General features: G+C 34.8%; 4 protein-coding genes across 4 annotated transcripts; 1 reads left to right on the plus strand and 3 right to left on the minus strand.

Annotated features, from left to right (window-relative positions):
- Positions 1-2242: 2242 nt before the first annotated feature.
- LOC125580205 lies at positions 2243-3690 on the minus strand. The gene is made up of 2 exons (XM_048744401.1): positions 3262-3690; positions 2243-2967 (listed from the first exon to the last, which is right to left on the minus strand). Exons 1-2 carry the CDS (start codon positions 3364-3366, stop codon positions 2353-2355), a joined length of 720 nt encoding a protein of 239 aa, XP_048600358.1. The 5' UTR covers positions 3367-3690; the 3' UTR covers positions 2243-2352.
- On the minus strand, positions 3443-6237 carry LOC125579983. The gene is made up of 5 exons (XM_048743910.1): positions 6209-6237; positions 4744-6130; positions 4523-4660; positions 3813-4438; positions 3443-3734 (listed from the first exon to the last, which is right to left on the minus strand). Exons 1-5 carry the CDS (start codon positions 6235-6237, stop codon positions 3443-3445), a joined length of 2472 nt encoding a protein of 823 aa, XP_048599867.1.
- An 804-nt stretch (positions 6238-7041) lies between these two features.
- LOC106351481 lies at positions 7042-10889 on the minus strand. Its single transcript, XM_048744400.1, has 6 exons — positions 9468-10889; positions 9182-9388; positions 8501-9100; positions 8100-8432; positions 7659-8012; positions 7042-7554 (listed from the first exon to the last, which is right to left on the minus strand). The coding sequence occupies exons 3-6, from the start codon at positions 8708-8710 to the stop codon at positions 7273-7275; spliced, it is 1179 nt and encodes a 392-aa protein (XP_048600357.1). The 5' UTR covers positions 8711-9100; positions 9182-9388; positions 9468-10889; the 3' UTR covers positions 7042-7272.
- Positions 10890-14383: 3494 nt separating this feature from the next.
- LOC106351480 (leucine-rich repeat extensin-like protein 6) lies at positions 14384-17515 on the plus strand. Its single transcript, XM_013791277.3, has one exon. It carries the CDS (start codon positions 16101-16103, stop codon positions 17370-17372), a length of 1272 nt encoding a protein of 423 aa, XP_013646731.2. The 5' UTR covers positions 14384-16100; the 3' UTR covers positions 17373-17515.
- Positions 17516-23744: the final 6229 nt, after the last annotated feature.

Consider the following 23744-nt stretch of genomic DNA (forward strand, 5'->3'; position numbering starts at 1 on the left):
TAACAGTTGCTCTATATCGAAGGGTGTGCTTAGTCGGTGGTGTTGGCGTGTGTCAGTGCTCCCGGTGGTGGCTCGTGAAGGTTTGCGGTGTTGCATTGTAGGTGAGGGCATCTATGGCCTCCCCAAGGCGGTGCGCTCCGATCTCTCTCCCATTCGTCATTCCTCTTCTCGGTTATTTATTTCCAGCCTCGCCATTAAAGCTTGGTCGACTGGTTTTCATGGTGATTTGGTCTTGTTGATTTTTTTGTGGGTTGATCCATTGTCACCAGATTTTAGACATTATCGGCTCAAGTTAACCGTGCTCCGGTTCTCGAAGGCGGTGCTAGGCAAGGCTGTGGAGGTTAGCGTGGTCTGTATTAAGGACAGAAGTGCCACATCGGATATTAGAAGATATCATTAGTAATATATAAGATAGATGAATCACTCCACTAATCACCAATTGGTTTTAGGTTGGAAGTTCATAGAGCCGTGCGAAGAAATTTTGATAGTGCAATTTGACAAAGAAGTTGACACAGATAAGTTCATAACACAAATTTTTAATACATAGACTAATCCCTGGACGACTAACTGGACGACCTTCTGGACGACTTAATTGAAGGTCTTCTGGAAGACTAAACACTGGACGACTAACTTGAAAGTCTTCTAGAAGAAAAAACTCTGGACGACCTTCTGGACGACTTAATTGAAGGTCTTCTGGAAGACTAAACATTGGACGACTAACTTGAAGGTCTTCTGGAAGAAAAAACTCTGGACGACTAATTGAACGACCTTCTGGACGACTTAATTGAAGGTCTTCTAGAAGACTAAACACTGGACGACTAACTTGAAGGTCTTCTGGAAGAAAAAAACCCTGGACGACTAACTGGACGACCTTCTGGACGACTTACTTGAAGGTCGTCCACGTCATTTCTTACATTGTGGTTTCGTATGGCCAATTTCCTTACATTTTGAGCATCTATAAACCCTGTGTTGCTTCCGGGGTTTGCGTGCTCTCATCCTGGATAGCTCCAACCAAGATTGCCATCTTGATTTCTTCTCTTTCCGGACCACGCTTTTCATCCGGAGGAAAGCATGTGCGTTCCTCAACTTGTTGTCCAACACAAGGATATATATTCCCTGAGTATCCTGCAAACAGAAAATCCTTTGAGTACACTGGACATACAAGTGTGGAGATATGCAAACCAACAGATGTTCCAGCAGCTATAGCATGAGAGCAAGGTATTTTCTCCACTGCATAGACACCACAATCACACTTTCCATGTTCCAAATCAACCACACAGTCCATTTTGCCACCTTTCACAAAGAATCACCATCCATCAATTGGTTGTACCATCATCGTATCTGCTATCTCCGATCGAGCATCAAGCAAGTATTCAACACCTCGACTATGTTAAGTTGGGAGACTCAAAGCATCTTCTCTCCTTTTCCAAAAGCACTTTCCTAGCTTCTCCCTTATGAACTCCAACAGGAACTGAACCGGAAATCCTCTAGCTCTCTTCAGAGCGGAATTAATAGATTCAGCGATGTTGCTTGTCTTTATGTTGTACATGTCCCCCTGACAATAAACCCTTGACCATAGGCTGACGTCGGCATTCTCCAAATACGTTGCAAGGTCCGGGTTTGCACTCCGTATCTCAGCCATATACCGGTCAAAATCTGAAACCGTATGAGCATAAGCAGCACATTTCACCAAGTACAAGAGATGTTTTCCTTTATACTTTTTGACAATGTTATCTTAGTGGTGATAATAACATATTCCTCGGGTTGCCCAAGGAAACACCTTATCACACACACTCTTAATAGCTGCGTGCCGGTCGGAGACTATCACCAGAGGTTGCTCATCAGATACACAACTAGCCAATTTTGTGAAAAACCATTCCCAAGAAGGTTCATCTCACTACAGGAAATGTGGTTAGTAATAGCGGACGAAAAGCGCTATCATTTTGGTTTAATAGCGTTTCCTTGGACGCTCTGACATCACCCGTTATAAAAAGTCCAACCCTTTTAATAGCGATTTTCCTCTGTGCTATTACTAAGTGTATAACAATAGCGCTTTTGTGTTCGTAATTGTTAGTATTTATAATAACGTTTAATAAATGTTATTAGAACCAAATAATTTGATTTTTCCTAGTAGCAAAGATAGCAAATGTTTCGTGTTATTAATTAGTTTTATAATTATGCCAAAATTAATTAATAATAATTATTGAATTGATTTTTAAATAATTAATTCGAAAATATGAAATAAAAACAATATAAATTATTAAAATTCCAAAAATCAATATAATTATTCAAATCCCATAACACAACATTATCACATTCATACAAACCATCACACAAGCATACAACATATCATCAATCTACCACTAATAAACCTTCACAATCATCCCTAACATATACACTATCATCATCCATATCATCACCCATATCATCAACTTCTTGGACAGGTAAAGGAGCACCACCTAAATCCTCTTCTGTTTCCAACTCATGATAACCTCTAGGTGGTGCTCTCATAACAACATACCAATTTGAAGCATCATCCTCCCTAGAGTAGAAAACCTGTTTCGCTTGAGAAGGTAGAATGAATGGATCTTTCAAATAGGCTGCTTGGTTCATATGAAGGTTAACAAGAGTGAAGCCATCTTCTTCCTTCACACCATTCGCTGTGTTTGCCCAGTTGCATCTAAAGAGTGGCACTTTGAACATGTGATAGTCGATGACCAAAATCTCCTTTATCACTCCATAGTATGTAATCATATCCGCGACCTGTCTCATATCTCTTGCACTTGATCTACACATGCTAAAGGCTTCATAAGTTACTCCACTGTTTTGTGTCTTCAGCTTGACCGCATCAGTATGAAACCGTTGGCCATTGATGATGAATCCTTTATGTGCTAAAGCAACATTTCTTGGTCCAAATGCCAACCACCTTATCTCCTTAGAATGACTATCTTTTGAGTCTAAATGAATCTGCCGCAGGAAATCAGAGGATTATCATCAAGCCGAGGTACTTAAATTATAATCAAAACATGATAATATGTACCACGAAACCAATCATCAATCTACAAGCTAACCAGTCATAAAAATACTAAAAATCCAGACAGTTTCATCAAGCTATAAGCTACTCAGACATCAATTCGCTAAAATATGGACATGTTCTTCAAGATACAAACCAGGCATCATGATACAAGCTAACTAGTCATCACCAAACAAGCTAACCAGTATTTACAATAATAATCAAGAAAAGAATTTGGAGTTTGTAACCTTATTTTTAAGCCATTCTGTAAAGTGTTCAGTATGGTTTTTCCATAACAAAGTTTCATTTTTAGCCAATCGAGCATCCTTAGCTTGCAACTCTTCCAAATGCATCCTGATTTTAAATTAAACAACAGTATATGAAAATGAAATTATGAGTAAAACAAGTAGAAGAAACATAGAGAATTACTTACTCAAGAAAGGGATCCAAAGATGCCATGTTCATTAGCACATATCGATGTGCAATGTCTCTATCTTTATCTGACAGGGTAACCTCTATACCCTTCTGCAGAGGTCGGCCTTCAACCACCATTCTATCAGCCTCAACATCTTCATTACGATTAACTGCTTCTTGAACTGGTACTGATTCTTTAAGGAACTCTAAACAAAATGCAACACATTCTCCAGCTAAATACGCCTCAGCCATACATGCTTCTGGCCTTGCATAATTCTTAACAAAAGCCTTTAGTGTTTTCATGTACCTATAACTCAGGAAATATGAATATTAGTCAAACATCATTGTGGGAAGTGGATATATTGAAGAGAGATGTTGATCAAACCTTTCGAAGGGATACATCCATCGGAAGTGAACTGGTCCTCCCAACCGTGCCTCTCTTGATAAATGTAGTGGAAGGTGAAACATGATATCAAAAAGGGCTGGAGGGAAGAAGCGCTCCAGCTGACACATTGTCTCCACAAACTCTGTCTCCATGGATATAAGTTTCTCTGGGTCAATGATGCGCTGACACAACCTGTTGAAGTAACTGCATAATCTATTTATGGCTATCCTAGGACCCCTATGTAACAACCCTCTTAATGCAGCTGGTAACAAGTTCTGTACTAAGACATGATGATCATGCGACTTTAAACTACCAATATTTGGAGGGTTAACTGAAACACTATTCGCAATATTACCACAATAACCATCAGGGCCTCTAAACTTAGCTAACCTTTGGCAGAAAATGGTCTTCTCTCTCTTCGATAACCAGTAGGCAGCAGGAGGTAAGTATGTTTTCTTTCCCCTCACCTCTGTGTGCAAGTGCTTTCTGATTCCAATATCTTCTAAGTCTTTTCTTGCTTTCAACCCATCTTTTGACTTCGCACTTTGCATCAACAGAGACAATATAGCATCGGACACATTCTTTTCTACGTGCATAACATCAATATTGTGACGAACAGGCAACTCCTAACACATTAAACAAGAAACTGTTAGACATATTGATCTCTTCTTCCAGTAATCAGATAATATAGGTCAGTTACTATAGTTTACCTTCCAGTAAGGTAGATCAAAGAATATTGATCTCTTCTTCCACCGCCATAGTTCATTTGATTCTTCACACTCTTCTTCTTGTAACCTCTCATCATCTTCCAACTCTAGTCTTTTCCTTTTTTTTCCTTCTCTAGAGGTCTACCAAAATCATTCGTAAAAGCTTGTAGTGTCTCATATATCTCAGCGCCTGTTTGTATCCTATTAGCATTCCCTTCCTCCACAGTGTTGTCAAACCAAGCTTTTTTATATCTGTAACGATGGCCAGGCGGTAGTCTCCTTCTGTTACTCATGTAGACAAACTTGCGGCTAAACTTAAGCCACCTTGCAGGTGTATCCTTTCCACATACATTGCAGGCTTGTTTCCCCTTTACTTTACATCCAGACAGTGTTCCTAAGGCTGGATAGTCACTGATACTCCAAAGCAGCAAGGCTCTGAGATTAAAGTTCTCCTTCGCAAATGAGTCATACACTTCAATACCCTCAGCCCACAAATCCTTTAGATCGTCTATCAGTGGTGCTAGGTAAACATCAATGTTGTTACCAGGAGCAGTAGGACCAGGGATCAACAAAGTCAGCATTATATTCTCAGCCTTCATACACATGGTTGGAGGCGTGTTATAGTTCACTAACAACACTGGCCATGTGCTGTGATTGGTGCTTTGCATGGAGAAAGGGTTCATCCCATCTGTAGAAATCCCAAGTCGAAGATTCCGTGGATCAGCAGCAAAGTCTGGCCATTTAGCATTCACTTGTGCCCAAGAGATAGAATCAACAGGGTGCCGCATTGTACCATCTTCAGTGGCATTGGTATAGTGCCAACGCAGATCTTCAGCCATCCTTTGTGATCTAAACATCCTCCTAAACCTGTCCTTGATTGGAAAATATCTAAGGACCTTTGCCGGAATCCCCACCTTTAACTCATTACTGTGCTTATCCATTTCCCATCTTGAAACTTTGCATCTTGGACAGCTTTCTAGGTTCTCATACTCCTTCCTATACAATATGCAATCATTCTTGCAAGCATGAATACTGTCGTAGCCGAACCCAAAGATCTTCAGAAATTTTTTGATTGCAGCTAAACTCTTGGGAAGAACATTGTCTTCAGGTAGCAAATCCTCAAGTAAAACCAACAGCTGATCAAAGTAGTTCTCCGACACACCACTTTTAACCTTGAATCTGTAAAGTCCCATGATAGCTGAAACCTTTGTGTGCTTGAGACAATCCGAGTATAATGGCGTTTGAGCGTCTCTGAGCTTTTTCTTAAACTCAATTTCCTCTGGTGCTTCATCGTCTTCGTTGTCAGTTGTCGGGTTTGGACCACCTTCGTCCATGGAGAATATTGTCTTAAACAAATCAAACGCCTCTGTTTCATATTGAAGAACACTGTCTTCTGCAGAATCTCTTTTTTCTCCATGAATACTCCAACGAGAACTCTTATACTTCTTATCCATACCCCTAATCACCAAATGCTCCACAATTTTATCCAGTGACTGATGGCTCAGATTGCGGCAGTCTCTACAAGGGCATAGCATTTCAGACAGACTTCCCAATCTTTTTGCGGACGAATTCACAAAATTAGTTGCTCCTTCTGAATACTCGTGGCTATTCCTACAAGAATCAGACAAAAGAAGTTAGCTTTATTTCAATCGGCGAGTAGAAATGAGATCGAGGGATTTTAGGTTATACCTTGGAAGCCAAATCCACGACTTATCCATTTGCTTACTTTCAATCGGCGAATACAGGAACAGCTGGTTTGATTTTAGCTCGAGAGATACATGTGCTTTCTTTAGGGTTTTTTTGATTTTAGATCGCGAGACAGAAAGGAGTTTCGACAGAAAGAGAGATGTTGTGTTCTGAAATTTTCCGAGTGCAAACAGAGACAGAAAAAAATGAACGGTTGTGATCAAAGATTTGGAGAGAAATCGGACGGTCTATGATTAATCCGAGTGCAATCTTAGTAGTTGCTCCTCATTGGCTCAAAAAATAAAAAGAATGGCTAAGATTGAAGTTGGGAAGACACATCCATCGGCATATGGTTTGCCACGTCTGCAATCTTGGAGGTTACTCCTTATTGGCTCAAGGTATTAATTTCGTTTGAAATCTGGAAATTAATATATAAATATGATTTTGAAGCAAAAAAAAATTAAATTAAATCTTAAAAATCAAATATTCAGTTTTCCAATTTTACAAAAAAAAAATTGTATGAATATAAATTTTTTATGTGAGCTTTTATAAGATTGATCAATCTAGCTCATATGTTCATAAACACTACTACTTATTTGTATGTACAAAGGCTTTAGGGTATAGAGTTTGAACAAATGAGTGTTTATAAAATTTATAACTAATCAGTTTTGTGAAATTAAGATTACAATATCCTTTTAAGAATGAACAAAATTGTGAAATCAAGTACAATTAGGGTATAGGGTATAGGTTTGTACTTTAGGGTTTAGGGATTTCACTTTAGGGTATAGGATTTTAATTTTTGGTCTTCCCATCTGTGGATTTAATTTTTAAAGCTTATGGTTTAATGTAAAATTATGCACTTAAGGGTATAGGGGTTAACAAGCTAAACATTTTCACACATAACCTTATATCATAATATAACACATAATTTTTGTTTTTTGTCTGCTAACTGTTACATAATAGCATACATGATTTCAACCGAGTAAAAAAGTACCTAAACATTCGATCACACACTAGAAATACATAGCCGATGAGAACCAACTTGAAAAATGTTTCAGACGACAATTTTAGACAAACTTGATTTTGTCATTTGGCCATGCCACAACCGAACCCATTGCATCAGATATGTATTCAATCTCTGAATTTGGCCTCCAGACTTTTGCATCACCGATCTTAGCCACATCAATCCACACCTTGCTTGCATTTGGACCTAGGGGTACAAAGTGGCACAACTCATTCGGATCCGTTGAAGCTACCCTTCCTTCAGCTACCTTACGTCCAGAGTTGTTGCAATCCAAGAGAGTGCACTTCTGCTTCGGACTTCTGGTCGAACTAGTGCTGCCTGGACTCTACAACTCAAACAAGATGACAGAAGCAAGTTCCAACATCAATCAAGGACGCAACATCAATCATCAGGCAAATAAAAAAATTTAACTTCATGTCAATTACATACCACTGCTTTTTTCTTGGCTGGCTTCGAAGGTGATGCTATTTTCTTCCCTGCACATTTAGTTGGTGTTACTTCTGTAGCAGGTGTAGGCATGACTTCAACCTTTAGGACTGGCCATGCTATTTTCTCGCTAAGTGCATCACCAATCAAGAACATATCAGCGGTTGGCCTCCACAAATATGCTTGATCATTGAACACCTTCACTACTTCGACACTAACAGCATTGGGACCCAGAGGTATGTTGTTAACCATGTCTTTGGATTTTGAAGAGCACACGAGACCTTCAGCAATGACCTCGTCCTCATCATTGGTCCAATCATATATCTTGCATCTTCGATATTCACCTTCCTTGCTTTGCTAAAACAAGATTTGAAATTAGAAATTTTAGTAATGATTAGAGATGACTCAATTGTTGTAAGAAGAAAACAAGATTTGAAAATTTACCATAGATAAATCTTCAGAACAGTTTGGATCCTTATCCAAAATCACTTTATCCATTGGCCAAGATATCTTGTATCCCACAGCTTCATCAAGAGTTAACACATCCGTAGTAGGCCTCCAGAGTGAAGCTGATGCGCTTAGTGCATACTTAACTACGATAGCCACTGCATTAGGACCAATTGGTATACGACCAATTTTGTACTTCGGTTCAGCAGAGCAGAATTCTCCTTCACCAACAACAACATCCTCTGATTCAATCCAATCCAGTATTTGTACTCTGACTCCTTCTTTGAATCCACCACTACTCTCAGATGTTTCAGCATCAACATTACTTTTCTGAGAAAAGGCAACGGAAATCGTAAATGTCTTAAAACTAATTGACCAAAGGTAATGAAAAGGATTACCTTCTTCTCAGCTAATTCTCGCACCATCCCCTTTAACTCTTCAATCTCACTTTTCATTTCTGCAATCTTAGCGTCTCTAAATTGCAGATATGCTAGCTTATTAGCTGTAATCCCTCTACCAAAGCCCCTTACTCGTCCAGGTTTGTCTTTTCCCAAAACCTTGCTCACAGCATCTTCCCTTATGTTATCAGCAGCTGATGTGGAGTCCATCCGACTGTCAAGTGACTGTATTTGTTCCTGATACAATCATTTAAACACAAAATCATTCATTGCCATAGTCTATTAACTATACACAATATACAACTTCCATAATGCTTACAATAGTCTCAGCAAACTGGGGCTTCACAGGTCTGCCATCAGCATGAGTGTGTCCCGCAATCCAAACCTTGGATCTACTCACCTTACTTGGGTCTTTACTCTTTTTTTTCTATATGAAAACAAACATATCTCACTACCATTTTAATCTAACAAGCTGATCTACAATATGTAGATGTTTGACTACTCTTTTACCATATCATCAGCTAAACGAAGCATTCCTTTGCGGCTGGTGGTGTGAGGAATCTGATTTCTTCTCATCGCTCTGTACTTGTTACTCGTTTCCTACAATATAAATATGACATTGATTATATCCATCAGACATGACCTTTAAGGATGAAACTTACTTAGTTGTAGATAACTCACTGTGAAAGATTTGGTAGTCTTACTCTTAACCCAAGTGTTCCACAGTTGAAGGGATGGGATGTTGCTCGGTTTTAAAGCTATTCTCTCAGCTGCAGTCTTCGCCACACGTACTTGTGACACCAGCCTTGACTTCCCAGCCCTCCACACATTTCCCAGCTGCTTGAAAATAACAGCTTTCTGCCACTCTTCTTGCAAGTTAAACCTCCCCTGCATCACAATAATCAAGTTAAACATGTTTATAATTTCATCTTGCGGTTAAACAAAACATACTAATATATATACAAACCTGAATTTCTTCCCACATTGTTGCTTTAGTCGCTGCATCAAGTTTTCTCCAATCGGCAAGTGTAACCGGAACATGTTCCCTCACAAGAGGACCAAGAAACGACGATAGGGTTACTGAACCAGGTCCAACATGCTCACCAATGTCATTGAATGTGACCATAATCTTATCATTGGGATTTTCAGCCACTCTACGCAACTTTGTAGGTCCTCTTTTATTTTTTTTTTGAAACTTCCTCCCCTGCTAGCTCAACTCCTTCAGTACTAGGAATCTCATCATCTTGCGCAGTGCCATCTTCTTCCATATCGCGAGCTTCTTCTTCGCAAGCTTCCTCTTCGTTCCCTTTCTCATTAAGAACTCCATCATCTTCCATATTGGCCGGTTCTTCTTCATTCTCTTTCCCATTGAGATCTCCATCTTCTTCATTCTCTTTCCCATTGACATCGCCATCTTCTTCATCCTCTTTCCCATTGACATCCTCTTCATCGTCTTTATCTTCTTCAGACATTGACTTCTCAGCCTGATCATCCTTATCTTCGGGTGTTACATCTTCTACTTCATCATCCTGAGCAGGTGTTACATCTTGTACTTCATCATCCTTAGGAGGTGTAACATCTTCTACCTCATCATCGTCAGATGGTGTTACATCTTCTATGTAATCATCTTCAGCAGCCACTTTCTTGATTCTACTACTTCTTCTCGTTGGCGTTAAAACTAAATTCTTTTTAGGGGAAGCCGTTTTCTTTGCTGTTCTTTTCTTCACTTTTAGTTGCGGTGCCTTGTCCTCTTGATCTACTACCTCCAAGCCTTGATTACGTTTACTCCGACGAGAACCAACTTGTCCTCTTGTCTTTGCCATTTCTGAAACTGATAAACAAATCCAAAATCAAATCAAGCCATTCGATCAAAAAATCTAAACCCAAAATCAAATCGAAACCTTCAATCATATTCAAAATCAAACTGAAACCCACAATCATATTCAAAACCTAATCGAAACCCACAATCATATTCAAAACCTAATCGAAACCCACAATCAAAATCGAATCATGTGTTAACGCGGACATGCATGTGAAAAGAGATTTGAATCAAAGAGAAACCCAAAATCAAAGAGATTCGACTCGAGAGAACCAGTCTCTATTCTAAACTCAGAATCAAATCGAAACTCATACCAATTGAAGCTTTGACTCGAGAGAACTCTGAAGAACTTCGATGAGTCGGTTTTGATTTTGAGGAATGTGAAGAGAGTGAAGTGAAGAGAATGAAGTCTCGGTTTCGATTAATACTTAAGTTATTTTTAATATATTTTTTCATATACGATAGCATTTAGTTTTTGATTTGCATTTAGTGTCAGATATTTGACTTTTCCTGGACGACTTACAGATAAGTCGTCCAGCTTTAATAAAATATTGAAATTTTTGTTTTCCCGGAGACGACTTACTGGTAAGTCGTCCAGGAAAAGTCAAATATCTGACACAATTCGGTCAAATGCAAAACTAACCCGTTTATCCTAGACGACTTATCAGTAAGTCGTCTAGGGTATTCTATAGATTTTTTTTTAACAAACAAAGATGACGACTTACAAGTAAGTCGTCTGTTTGACCAGAAGATTTACCCGTAAGTCTTCTACAGCCAGACTACTTACGGGTAAGTCTTCTACACGAACATATCTGGAAAAAATTCCAATTTCATACTTAAACTAGTGAGATGACTTCCTTAGCACACAGAGTCTTCTCCAACCACCCAGAATCTCAAACGAAAGTAACCCACCAAGAATAGTATGCTTGAACGGCTCTATCAACCATAAAAAAAAATTGAATCAAAAACTTGAGTTTTTTGGATGAATATGGAGGCAAAGTGAAAGATATGTTGTTTTTAGCTCATAACAAGTGAGAAAGAGAGAGTGTAAATCGATTTTAGGTGCATTAAGAGCTTCAAATTGGTTGTTCATGGTGGTGGAGGTATTGATGACAATGGCAATCTTGTAATTACTTGAAGATTATGAGGGTAAAGGAGTAAAAATGTCATTTTCGGAAAGAAAAAAAATTGATGGCATTTTCGTGAATTATATGAACTTGTGGGGTGAATAGGACAAAAGAAAAATCCAAGAAAAGCATGAGTTAGTTTTAGGTTTGACTTTGAGTTTTGAGTCAATCTTGCAAAAAGCCTTAAAAACTTAGCCAAAATTTTAGATATTTAATAATGCATAAACTTTATAAATAAACTGTTTGTTGACATAAAAATAAACTGTTTACAAAAATATAAAATTTTATAGGACTATGATCCATAATGTAATATTTTCTAATATATATATATATAAAGCTATTAGCTTTTCTTAAGAAAGTAAAAATGGAATAAAAGTTAATTGTCAAATATGAAGTTAATGAAAATATAATTCATTGTTGTAAAGTTAAATATAAACAAGTGAAGTATTAGAAAGAATTAATTTTGTAAGAAGAAACAAAGATTTAAACCATATGAAACAAGTATTTGTAGATATGCTTATAAAATTTATTTGAAATCAATTTGATGTTCTAAGCCATTGTTTCTTTTTCAACCATATAGACACGGCTCTGGAAATCCATCTAGTTTAATATATTACTAATGATCTCTTCCAATACCCGATGTGGAAATAGTCTACGGGTCTTTCTTGTCCTTGGTGACTCTTTGGGGCAGTCCAATACATCCCAATTCTCTTAGATTTGGATCCGATCTAGTGAAACGTGCCGATGATGGTTTGAGTAAACTAGTTAAAAAATTATTAGAATAGAGTTATTTTATTCAATTTCGGTTTGTAATCGGAATTATATTTCCGTTTATTGGGTTGATTCAATATACTTTTAAAAAAACTAACAGTTGCGTATACGTGTACATAGGTGCGGTGCGTACATCTATCCGGAAGTCAGCTGCTCTTTTAGCTACACACCGACTCTAAAAATGTTGAAACATGAAAAGTTAAAACTGACTATGCATCATGCGATATAAAAGTAATGAAATATATATGGGAAAAACCTTTAAATAGTACTTACTGACACTTTAAATTTTAAATTTATTTGATTAGCGCTTTTAACTTTTAAAGTGATACTACTATCATAAAAACCTCCAACGATGTTTACTTGTTCTTCAAGTCAAATAAGTTACCGATACTGTTCATTTTGTAGGTTAAAATGATAAATAAGTTAGTTATTTTTATATATTTTTAAAAAATATTTAATATATATAATAAAATACATAAAATTTTGAGAAAGTTCAAAACCTCGAAAAATTCGAAAATATCTAAAAATTTAAAATTTAAAATTTCAAACTTAAAAAACTTTCAAAATTAATAAAAATATTTTAAAAAAATGATGATAAAAAATTATTACAAATTCTTTTATTTTTGACATTTTAAAAATCTAAAATTCACTTTAAATTTTTTTTTAAATAAAATGAATTACTGATATATTCCCAATGATGATGATGGTTTCCAGCATATCATCGATGACGGTTTATAACATATCACCTTTAATAATGTTAATGTTTGTTGATGGGTTCTGATAAATTGTTTCTGGCAGTGGCACTTTTTGACATAACCCATTGACAATGATGGTCACTTATGGTTATATAAAAAATTGCCACCGTCAGAAACGATACATTAGAACTCCTTGTTCGGAATCGCGCTAGGCGCTAGCCGGACGGTGAAATCACGCCTAGCGAATTACCAAAAACTCTGAGAGTATTCGGAAATCACGTGGGGCCTAATTTTAAATACAATTTAATATATTTATAATATGTTTGGCTAATTTTAGACACGATGATACAAAGTTTTAGACATAATTGTATAACGTGTTATAGATAAACATAGTTTTCTATTTAGAAATCAAATATAAGAGCATTAGGTAAGGAAATAATGTGGTCCAGTGGTTTGTGGTGTTGGTCTAGGTCTAATATGTCACTTGTTCAATTCACAGGAAGTGCTTTTTTTTGTCTTTTTCTCATATTTTAGTTTAATGAGTATGAAAGGACCTTTTGATCCTCGTCTTCTATTTCTCTTATGCGATTTTCAGATCTGAGATATCGCGTTCCTCACTTTTTCTTTCACGATTTCACACTTTTTACAAATGATTTTTGTAATTTTTACCCATATATAGTTTACTCATGACATAAACTATGATTTGGCATTCAAAGTATTGATTTTTGCAAGTTTTTATGTTTCGCTGCCTAAGAACACCGACTTCCACCTCCTCGCAACGGTAACTTTCTGATCACCATTTAACCGGACAAGTATGCGACCAGGCGGGCGCGTTTTCGAACAGGGATTAAAACCCGTCAACAAGCATTACCATCATTTATTGCGATATATCATAAACCGTCATCAATGATATGTCAGAAACTGTCATTGCCATTGGCAATATGTCTGATAATTATTTTTATTTATTTTTAATATTAAATTTTAAAAAGAATTGTTTAAAAAATAATATCTTCTTAAATTATAATAATATTTTTTTATTCTTTATCATTTAAAATATTTTATTACTTTTGAATTTAAGTTTTTATATTTTAAATTTTAAACTTTTAGATTTTATTTTTGAGTTTTATGATTTTTTTTTTTAAGTTTCAAAATAATTTTTAGATTTTTTAAAATTTCAAAATGAATTTTTGAGTTTTTCTAATATATTTTCATCATTTTTTATTTTTGAATTTTTAAAAATATTTTATTAATTTTGATTTTTAAGTTTGAAATTTTTTTACTTTTAAATTTTATTTTTGAATTTTTATATTTTTGAATTTTTGAATTTTTTATGCATTTTCATTATTGCTTATTATTATTTTTATTAAAATGACACAGTCATCATTTTAACCTATAAATGAATAGTATCGAGCACCTATTTAATTTGAAGAAAAAGTAAACTTCGTTGGAGGTTTTTACGATAGATATGTAACTATAAATTTATGATAGAAATATCTTTCTGAAGGTTAAAAGTCTTAGTCACATGAGTTGTTTAAACAGTTAGTGAGTATCACTTTGAAGGTCTTCTATCGTATTTTCCCAAATTTATACGGAACAACCGGTTTTTATTTTGTAGCGTTTTAACATAGATACCGAAATTAAAGACCTAGTTTGCCAACCAGTTGTATTATAAGTTTTAATTAAAGTGACGATCAATCAAGAGATTTTGCTTTTGTCCGTATACACAATTTTCAACATTTGAGTTCAGATATGCGTTCATGCTTTTTAGGCATATTGATATTATAAATAGATAATAATGGTCTACAAGTTTACTAAACCGTGTTTCGGGTAGTAATTAACAAGTAAGAACCATCCGATCATTTACTAAATGCGCCTCCATGAAACTATGATTATAGTATATGCGTATGTGCTGGATCGTGTACCTCTTGTCTCGAAGAAACAAAGCAATTGTCGTCGGCGCTATAATGTACTTAGAATCATACTAGTGTATTAGTACTAAGAAATACTAGTAATACTAAGAAATACTAGTAAGAACATCTCCAATAACATACCATTTTTTTATATAATTTACACTAAAATAGAATAATTCTATTATAAAGTAATTTTGCTCTAATGGTATTACTTTATAATAGTAACGCTAATATATAGTAGAATATAGATGAACATTTTTCTATATTTTACTATATAATAAAATCACTCTATTTATAGATCTATTATAGAGTAATACTATTGGAAGTTGGAGCAAAACTACTCTAAAATAGAATAATTATACATGTAGCTTGAAAGTTTATATCCCAATATTGTCACTAATGGTTATCTAGGAGTTACAGAAAAGAATTGGCATTACAGGATTATTCAAATACAACTTACTTTTTTTTATTTTCTTTCTCTAAACCAGCTTTACTGGTTTTATATAAAACAAGAATTCTTAGTAAAACAACCATGAAAGCTGTTAGATCCATGGGGGGCAGCAGTCGGTGTGCCTAAATTTTCACTTGTCGTATCTTTGTAATGCATATCTAAGCGCCAAAAAAAAAATCTGAGTTTAAAATAAAGAAGAACGCCAAGCATATGAATATTAGAATTTTACTTCAATAATACAAAATGGTTACAATCTCTTATTTTAGGTTTGCCGTAAGTCTTTGGTTCTTGATAGTTGATCTTTAATAGATTTTCTTTGTCGATTGTTTTCATGTACTACTGATGTATCCAACATCCTATAGATGTTCGAAAGTGCCATTTTTTAGTAATATTTGCATGTGTATAACCGTATATATATACCATTAAATGTGTGTATGTGTTTCTATTGCAAATTGCTTTCAAAAGTCGTACTGTAGGATATGTATGCACTATACAGAGCCTACACAACGTAAAATATAGATACATGAATAAGGATCAACGAACATTCCTCGCTAATTCTGACTTTATCTACCAAACCGACGAAAGTCAAACAATGCTCCCCTGTCACCCATTGTTTCACTTTATTAAGAAAACTTATTAAACATCAAACACACTAAACATAAAGATTGACTCTTCAAAATATAACCACTAGAAATCGATCATCTACAATTACTTTCCTAAATCATTAATAAATAAATTTTCAACGGAAGTGGTTACACCCTTTCCTATACATAAACAACCTTATACTTAGTCCCATTTCCAAAAACACAAACAAAAACCATCTCAAAATGAGAGAAGAACCTTTCTTCTTCCAATGTCGTTTCTTGGCCTCTTGTTTCATCTTCTTCCTCGTCCTTCTTCCTCAAGCTTTCACTTACAATACTCTTCCCATCAACCCATGCTCCGCACATGGTCCTTATGGGTTTCCTCCGATCGTAAACCCTAGGCTCTTAAAAGCTTACACAGCCCTTCAAGCATGGAAACACACTATAACTTCAGACCCAAATGGATTCACTTCTAATTGGTGTGGTCCTCATGTTTGTAACTACACGGGTGTGTTCTGTGCACAGGCTTTAGACAACCCTTACGTCTTAACCGTAGCCGGTATAGACTTAAACCGGGCCAACATCGCCGGTTATCTCCCGGTAGAGCTCGGTCTCTTAACCGATCTCGCCTTATTCCATATCAATTCCAACCGGTTTGAGGGTCAACTCCCTAAATCTCTAAACTGCCTCAAGCTTCTTCACGAGCTTGACGTCAGCAACAATAAACTCTCCGGCGAGTTCCCTTCCGTCATCTTCTCTTTGCCTTCTTTGAAGTTTCTTGACATTAGGTTTAATGAGTTGTACGGCGATGTTCCTAGCCAACTCTTTGACCTAAACCTTGACGCTCTGTTCATTAACAACAACAAGTTCCGGTTTAGGCTACCGAAAAACATTGGAAACTCTCAGGTTTCGGTTCTTGTCTTAGCCAACAACGATCTCCAAGGATCTTGTCTACCTCCGAGTTTCTACAACATGGGGAAAACGTTGCACGAGGTTATTCTCACGAATAGTCAGATTGGCGGTTGTTTAAACCGGGAAGTCGGTTTGCTAAACCAGCTGACGGTTTTTGACGTGAGTTTCAACAACTTGGTTGGTTCGTTGCCGGAGACTATGGGTGATATGAAGAGTTTAGAACAGTTAAACATCGCAAATAACAAATTCTCCGGCCATATTCCGGAGAGCATCTGCCGGTTACCGAATCTTGAGAACTTTACTTACTCGTATAACTTCTTCTCCGGCGAGCCACCGGTTTGTCTGAGGCTTCAGGAGTTTGATGATCGTAAAAACTGTTTACCTTTAAGACCAATGCAACGGTCTCCCGCAGAATGTAAATCTTTTTCTTCTTATCCTATAAATTGTGCTTCTTTCGGTTGCTCTCCGCCTAGTCCACCTCCTCCTCCACCACCTTCACCGCCACCACCATCGCCACCACCATATGTGTATCCGTCGCATCCTCCGCCACCATATGTGTATCCTTCACCACCGTGTACTCTTCCAACACCTGTGCATTACTAAGGTTTCTGTTGATAGTATGTGATCCAACAGTTGAAACTCCCATCTGTTTAGTTATTGTGTTCTACGTTATGTAACGCTAGTAGTGTTCACTTTAAATTGTTCTTGTCTCACATCCGGAACAAAATTCTCTATTGTTTTTATTCCTCGATCTGAAAATGTATCGTCTAATTCATTAGCTAAGATAGCGAGATCCTTTCATAGGGACCTGTATTACATTAGTTGTTATATTCCGGTGTGGTTCTCCAGACCAACTCAAGCTTGAATAATAGATCAACCGTTTGATGTAAAAAAAAAAATGTTCTTGTCTCACTACCTATTTTCTTTTAATTTTTTTATAAAAAAAAATTGAATGTGTAAATGTTTGTATGAGGAACATTTTTAGCAATGTGAGGGGAGTTATGTGTAATCTGACCTTCACGAAAGAAAGATATGTTGGATAGTTATTTGGAGTGTATGCTTTAATCACATATCGAAAACTATACTAATACCTACAAGTCAGAAAAAAAACTAGACTAATATCCAAAATATGTGAAATAACTGAAGAATTTGTCATTTTAAAACGTATTGTGGTCGATCATGGCTTAAATCGCAACATAAGCATTCAGATTCAACTCACAATAGTGAATGTTCAACAAATTTTTTTTTTTGACATAAAAACTATCACGTTACTCAAATTTAAAGTAACCGGAGTAAAATAGCCAACAAAAACTAAATTTTTATGAAAATCTCGTGCAATCTTGACCAAAGTGTTTACTGTCCGGTTTTGTATTTTTGATATGTGTGTGATCTTGAACTCCTCAAACCTTCTTTTAGCGTCGTTGTCTCTGTCAATTCTATTAATAAACTTGGCCATACTGGCAAATTCTGAATCACTGAAATGACATCTTTAACAGTATGTCTCAAAATGCTGACATGTCGAGAATCAGAACATATTATTTATTGACCAATTAAGTGCATCCAGTTCTTAATGCAAAAGTGACAAGTATATCTCTTTGTTTTTCAACTCTAGGAGCTGTTCATTTCCAACTCATCTAACCAAACTCATCCATATCAACTTTACTATGAACCTGAAGTCCATGATTCATCTACCAAACAAATACACTGCAAGCATAAGGCTTGTGTATTCCGTGTCTGCTTTATTGGGTGTGGTTCTTCTGAGCCCTTTGAGTTTACATTAAACCATGTGTGGCATTCACTTTGAGCATGTCTTATTAGCTCTAGCGGCTCTCTTGTGATCTGTTAAACAATTTATCATTATGAACATTCTAAAGATACCAGATTATACATGAATAAAGATTTTTACCAATTTCAGTTCGTCTATTTCACTTTTTTTGCAGAACAAATAATCCAAACTAGACCTTAACCCGTGCAACCGTACTGGTGTTTGTTTTCATTTTTATATACGTAAAAATCTTGCTTCTACATCGTTAATGGTAAATATTCTTAACATTAATCATATTTTCAAACATTTAAGTATTTTTCGAACAAAATAATGTTATAGTAAACATGTATAGTCTTCTTCTTCATTTTCTTCTTCTACCATTTTTGCAGATAACTTCATGGTTTTTAAAGTCATATATTTGTTTGCTTTTACTCCATAAAGCTTTGTACCATATATTTTAAATTATTTTCACAAACACAAACTTATATCATAAAATAAAGTTGCACCTTCTATTCATAAATTTAGATCAAAAACTAAACTATGCAGTTATAATAAAATTAAAATTAAAATTTTTAATAAAATATTCTGATATAAATTTCAATTATCCTAATTAAAATAGTATATGGGTGGGTCATATTTTTTTTCCAATTCCAAAATTTTAGCACCCTTGAAACAAATAAAATAAATTTTATAAATTAAAAAATATATAAAAATATTTGGAATTATAATTTCTATTGAAATAAATTTGTTAAAAAAAATTATATCATACTGTTATTGTTTATTCCTAGAGTTTGACCCTTGATCGTCTGAATATTTGCTTTCACTTTAAAAAACAATTGTACTAAATGATATAGCATATATTTTGTAAATTTAAATGTATTAACTTGTTGTTAATATAACATTTTAAAACATAAAAAAAATATTTATTACTTTGAATAATTATATTTTGTGATTTTAATAGTCTATTATATCACAATGTATCATATAAGCAAATTCAATATCTATAACTAATTGGACTTATATATATGAAAATATTATACCAATAATTTATGAATAGGTTATTTTATATATTATTTATATTATATAAATTGGTTATGATGTGTGGTTTTTTACTTTATTATTTATTACTAATAAATATTGAAAAATATTTAATATGTTAATACAAAATATATTAAAATTTATTTTGGATAAGATTTGATTAAAGAAATCTATTATTTAAATTACGAAAGACATTAGATGATTAAATCTATTATTTAAACTAACAAAATATAAGCATATTTAAATATATATTTAATAAATATTTCAGTGGCATTGTACTGTAAAAAATGGTAAAACTAAGCGGCATTTCTATTTGTATTTTTTTTAACAATATAGATTAGAATACGCACTTTATATTGGAAAACCCGTAATTGGTTCAAAACATATGATTTTTAAGTAACTTTTTCATCAGGCATTTACTGTAAGCATTATTTTAATAAATTATGTGGGATTAAGCAACCATGGCTTTCATTTTCATCTTCCAAACAAATAAAATCACATTTGGGGCATTGTGCCAAGTTGACAACAGCAAGTAAACCATGTTTCTGGTGGAATCAGTAACAACTATTTGTGTAGATTAAGGAATATTTATTTCTTTTGCTACAACTCGAGACTAACCAAATTAAACTAAAAAGGAAAAAATCAATGAAAGCCTCTTTATTGAGCTTCGGCTAAGCTATATGATATTACAATTGGGCTAAGCAACAAAAGCCCAGTAATGGAGCCAGGAAATTTGGTATTGGTTCTGAACCCAAAACTGGGGCCGGTTCAGAGAAAACCGGACATGAAGAAGGGGCTTCAAGGAGACAAAAATACTGGTGCAAATTGCGAAGTTGATTTGTCTTTACCAAACCGACCATGCGACCTTTTGACCATGACACTTCACCATCGTTAAAACATTGACCATTCACCCACCACTGATATACTTTTACATACACAAACTAAGTTCCTTTGTGGCTTCATCAAATAAATCATGAAAATACATATAAGATGACTATATTTAAGCACTGGTCCCAACATTATAGGATTGTGTTTTCATATGATGATTTTTATAATCATTACAGGATATTAAAGCATTAGCCCCATGACCTTATTGTCTATGCAAGGAGCATACATAATCCTTCTGCCTCCTTACAGACTGATAAGAGGACTTTACAGAATGTAGAGTTGCAAGTGTTGGAGTGCATTCTTTTATACAACCAAAAAGGAAAAAAAAAATTATTTGCTTCTACTTTCTTTCTTTTTTAAAACAAATTATTTGCTTCTTACATATATGACACTTTGAGACATCTTACATTTATTCTTTCAGGTGACTCCTTTTTCGTTTTTCCTTTTGTTTTAAGGAGATCCTGATGACCCCTTAGTGATGATACCTTTTGTGATCTTGAAGATATTGCTATTGATGTTTGTTGGTGGGCTTGTACGAAAAAGAAAACCCTATTTTAGAGACTTAGGTTAGGTTACATCTTTATATATATGGGGTAGGTTTGGTCCACAAGTGAAGCTAGCAAAAAAAACCTACAATGTTTTTTAGAACATACTCTCCGTCTGTTTCATTATAAGTGTCGTTTTAGTTTCGGCACACGGATTAAAGAAACAATTAATTTTGTACATTTCCTATAAAAAAACACTATTACCTATACATCTAATAATATTTCAACTAACATAAAAATAAATTTTGCATAAAATCAATAAATTTTGCATTGAAAATCGAAAACGACATTTATTTTGTAACAAAAAAATTTTCTAAAACGACACTTAATATGAAACGGATGGAGTACTTGATATTATAAATGGAAAAGGATCTATCAATCTTCAATTGAATATATTTTATGTTGGTTTAAACAATCAATTTCCATTTATTGTTCTTGTGTATACGAATTCTATTAGCTGTTGTTTTTTTTCTCATGTATATACATCATACATGTAATGTTAGAATTTTGTTTCCAGTCTATTTGTAATTTTTGCATTCCCACGTATATAGAACACACGACGATATCTATATATATAAAGTTAATTTTTTCTCTTCTTATGACAAGTGACAGAGGGGTTTGATGACATGTGTCCCTATATATTTTTTGTTTTTACATTTTAGGTCCTTCTTCTTTTACACTTTTACAATTTGACTTAATACTTTCTAATTGTGCCATAAAATCTTTCTCACACTAACCATTATTATATGAAATTTTATAATCTATTTTATTGGTCAGTAAAATTGAAGATGAATAAAAAAATATAATATAAATATATTTTAAATATTTTATTTATTCATAAATAAAAAATAACATAAGCTTTTATTTTTTTTTGATATTTTCTATTATTTTATTTACAAATTATAAATTTATTTGACTATTAAAAACTATAAAATAACTAAACTAAAAAAACTATAGTACGATACATAATCTAAACCTAAATTTCCAAAATCACAAAGAAAAATCAAAATACTATAGTAACACTAACTCATTAAAAGTCTGGAACACAAATGAACACGATCAAGCACCAACCCAAAAAATCAAAAAAAAAACGGGTCAGAAGGAGAATAATCAATGGAAGATAAAAGTCACCACGAAGCACGAAAACACATGCCTAAAGCACAACCACCAGCTAAGATTTAAGAAGCACCTCACAAACAAACAACCACATACAAAGCGCTCATTGCCAACGAATAATCACAATGCTCTGAATAGAAGAGACCAAAGCTCCAAGAGACTAACTCCACACACCTATACCAAGGGAAACAGGAAAAGAAGAAAAACAACATAAATGAGGGAGAATGGAAGCTAACCACAAAGAAAGCTAATCTCAAGTTTGAGACAAGAAATAATCTTCCAAGCCCACATAACATACACGAAGGAAAACACTATCCAAACCTGGAGTGGTAAACATGGCGAAATGGAGAGCCACCGGAGACGCAACCAGCGATGAAAAGTGCAACGAGATGAGAGAACAAAGAGAGAAAGGGAGACTACAAAAAATCAATAAACTGTGGAGCCATCCTCGATCTATGAAGAGAACGTAAAAGTCAAATCAGCAAAAACTAGATCTTGAAAACCAAGACGAGCAGTGACTATCAACGACAAGCCAACTACGAGGAAGACAACATTAAAGACAACTAAACTCTGACCAATCCAAGGAGATGTAGTTCCTAACATTAGCCAAATTTAAGGAAGAAGAGGACAAATATTGACCAGAACAGCGTACAACATCATGAGAAACAGCCGCACAACTGGGAACTCATAAACCTGATCTACAACAAATATTAGTTAATCTCACAAGAGAAAAAGACGAGGAAAACCAAAATGTAAACGAAATTCATAGATGGTGATGACTCAAGTCAAAATATGCGGAGAAGGAAAAAACATCTTAGGTGAATAATGTTCGACGCTGTTAACAAAAAGAATAGTGTTCAAAAATGTGAAAATATTAAATACAATGTTGACGCTTAAACCGTTAAATGTTAGAATCAATAAATGCTTAAATGAAAATTTATTGAAACTCAAGATGCTTTACATCGGAAGCTCATTTCACCACTAACATACTACTATACACACAACAACACGTTATTGAAAAGACAAACACATAATAAATTAACCTATAACCTAATACTACATCACACAATAAAATACTAAATCATGCTCTTCACAAATAAATAATGACCATATAATTACATCATTCAAAAACATCATACTTAACAATAATAAAATAATATTCCGCGAGAAACGCGGACACCCCCCTAGTATCATACATATCAACATCATGTTTGTGGATTGGCTGCTAAGAATGAATGGCATGTCACTAGTTTTAATAACATGGCATGTTAAGATTTTGTGGCGATCAAACAATGATCTATATGTTGTAATTAGAGAGGTTAGAGACTGAATATTTATGTGTTATTAATGATCAATAGAGGTTCCTTTATATAAGGATTACAAGATAAAGATAAATGAAAAGTATCCAAAACCTAAACTCACTAGGATTAGGAAAACTACTAATACATAATAATGGAAAGATTACATCTACTAGGAAAAGGAAAGGGTTTTCTTTTCTCCACGCTTTGTGGCCGTCTCTCTCTCTCTCTCCTCTCTCTAGGGCTTCGGCCGTCTCTCCATCTTCTAGGTATTGGGCCGGTCTCGGTCCGGGTCTTTTTAATGGCAATCCACTCCATGATTTAC

This window comes from Brassica napus, chromosome C1 (assembly GCF_020379485.1).
Source record: "Brassica napus cultivar Da-Ae chromosome C1, Da-Ae, whole genome shotgun sequence".
NCBI lineage: Eukaryota > Viridiplantae > Streptophyta > Magnoliopsida > Brassicales > Brassicaceae > Brassica > Brassica napus.

Bases quoted from the DNA above. Each gene is read 5' to 3' on its own strand.
- LOC106351480 (XM_013791277.3), top strand. From the start codon at position 16,101: ATGAGAGAAGAACCTTTCTTCTTCCAATGTCGTTTCTTGGCCTCTTGT.
- LOC125580205 (XM_048744401.1), bottom strand. From the start codon at position 3,366: ATGCATTTGGAAGAGTTGCAAGCTAAGGATGCTCGATTGGCTAAAAAT. The intron at 2,968-3,261 runs GTTACAAACTCC...TTCCTGCGGCAG, and splicing joins CAGAATGGCTTAAAAATAAG to ATTCATTTAGACTCAAAAGA.
- LOC125579983 (XM_048743910.1), bottom strand. From the start codon at position 6,237: ATGGATAAGTCGTGGATTTGGCTTCCAAG. The intron at 6,131-6,208 runs GTATAACCTAAA...TGATTCTTGTAG, and splicing joins TCGTGGATTTGGCTTCCAAG to GAATAGCCACGAGTATTCAG. The intron at 4,661-4,743 runs GTGGAGGAAGGG...TGATTTTGGTAG, and splicing joins AAGCTTGGTTTGACAACACT to ACCTCTAGAGAAGGAAAAAA.
- LOC106351481 (XM_048744400.1), bottom strand. From the start codon at position 8,710: ATGGACTCCACATCAGCTGCTGATAACATAAGGGAAGATGCTGTGAGC. The intron at 8,013-8,099 runs GTAAATTTTCAA...ATCTTGTTTTAG, and splicing joins GTTCTGAAGATTTATCTATG to CAAAGCAAGGAAGGTGAATA. The intron at 7,555-7,658 runs GTATGTAATTGA...TTTGAGTTGTAG, and splicing joins CAGCCAAGAAAAAAGCAGTG to AGTCCAGGCAGCACTAGTTC.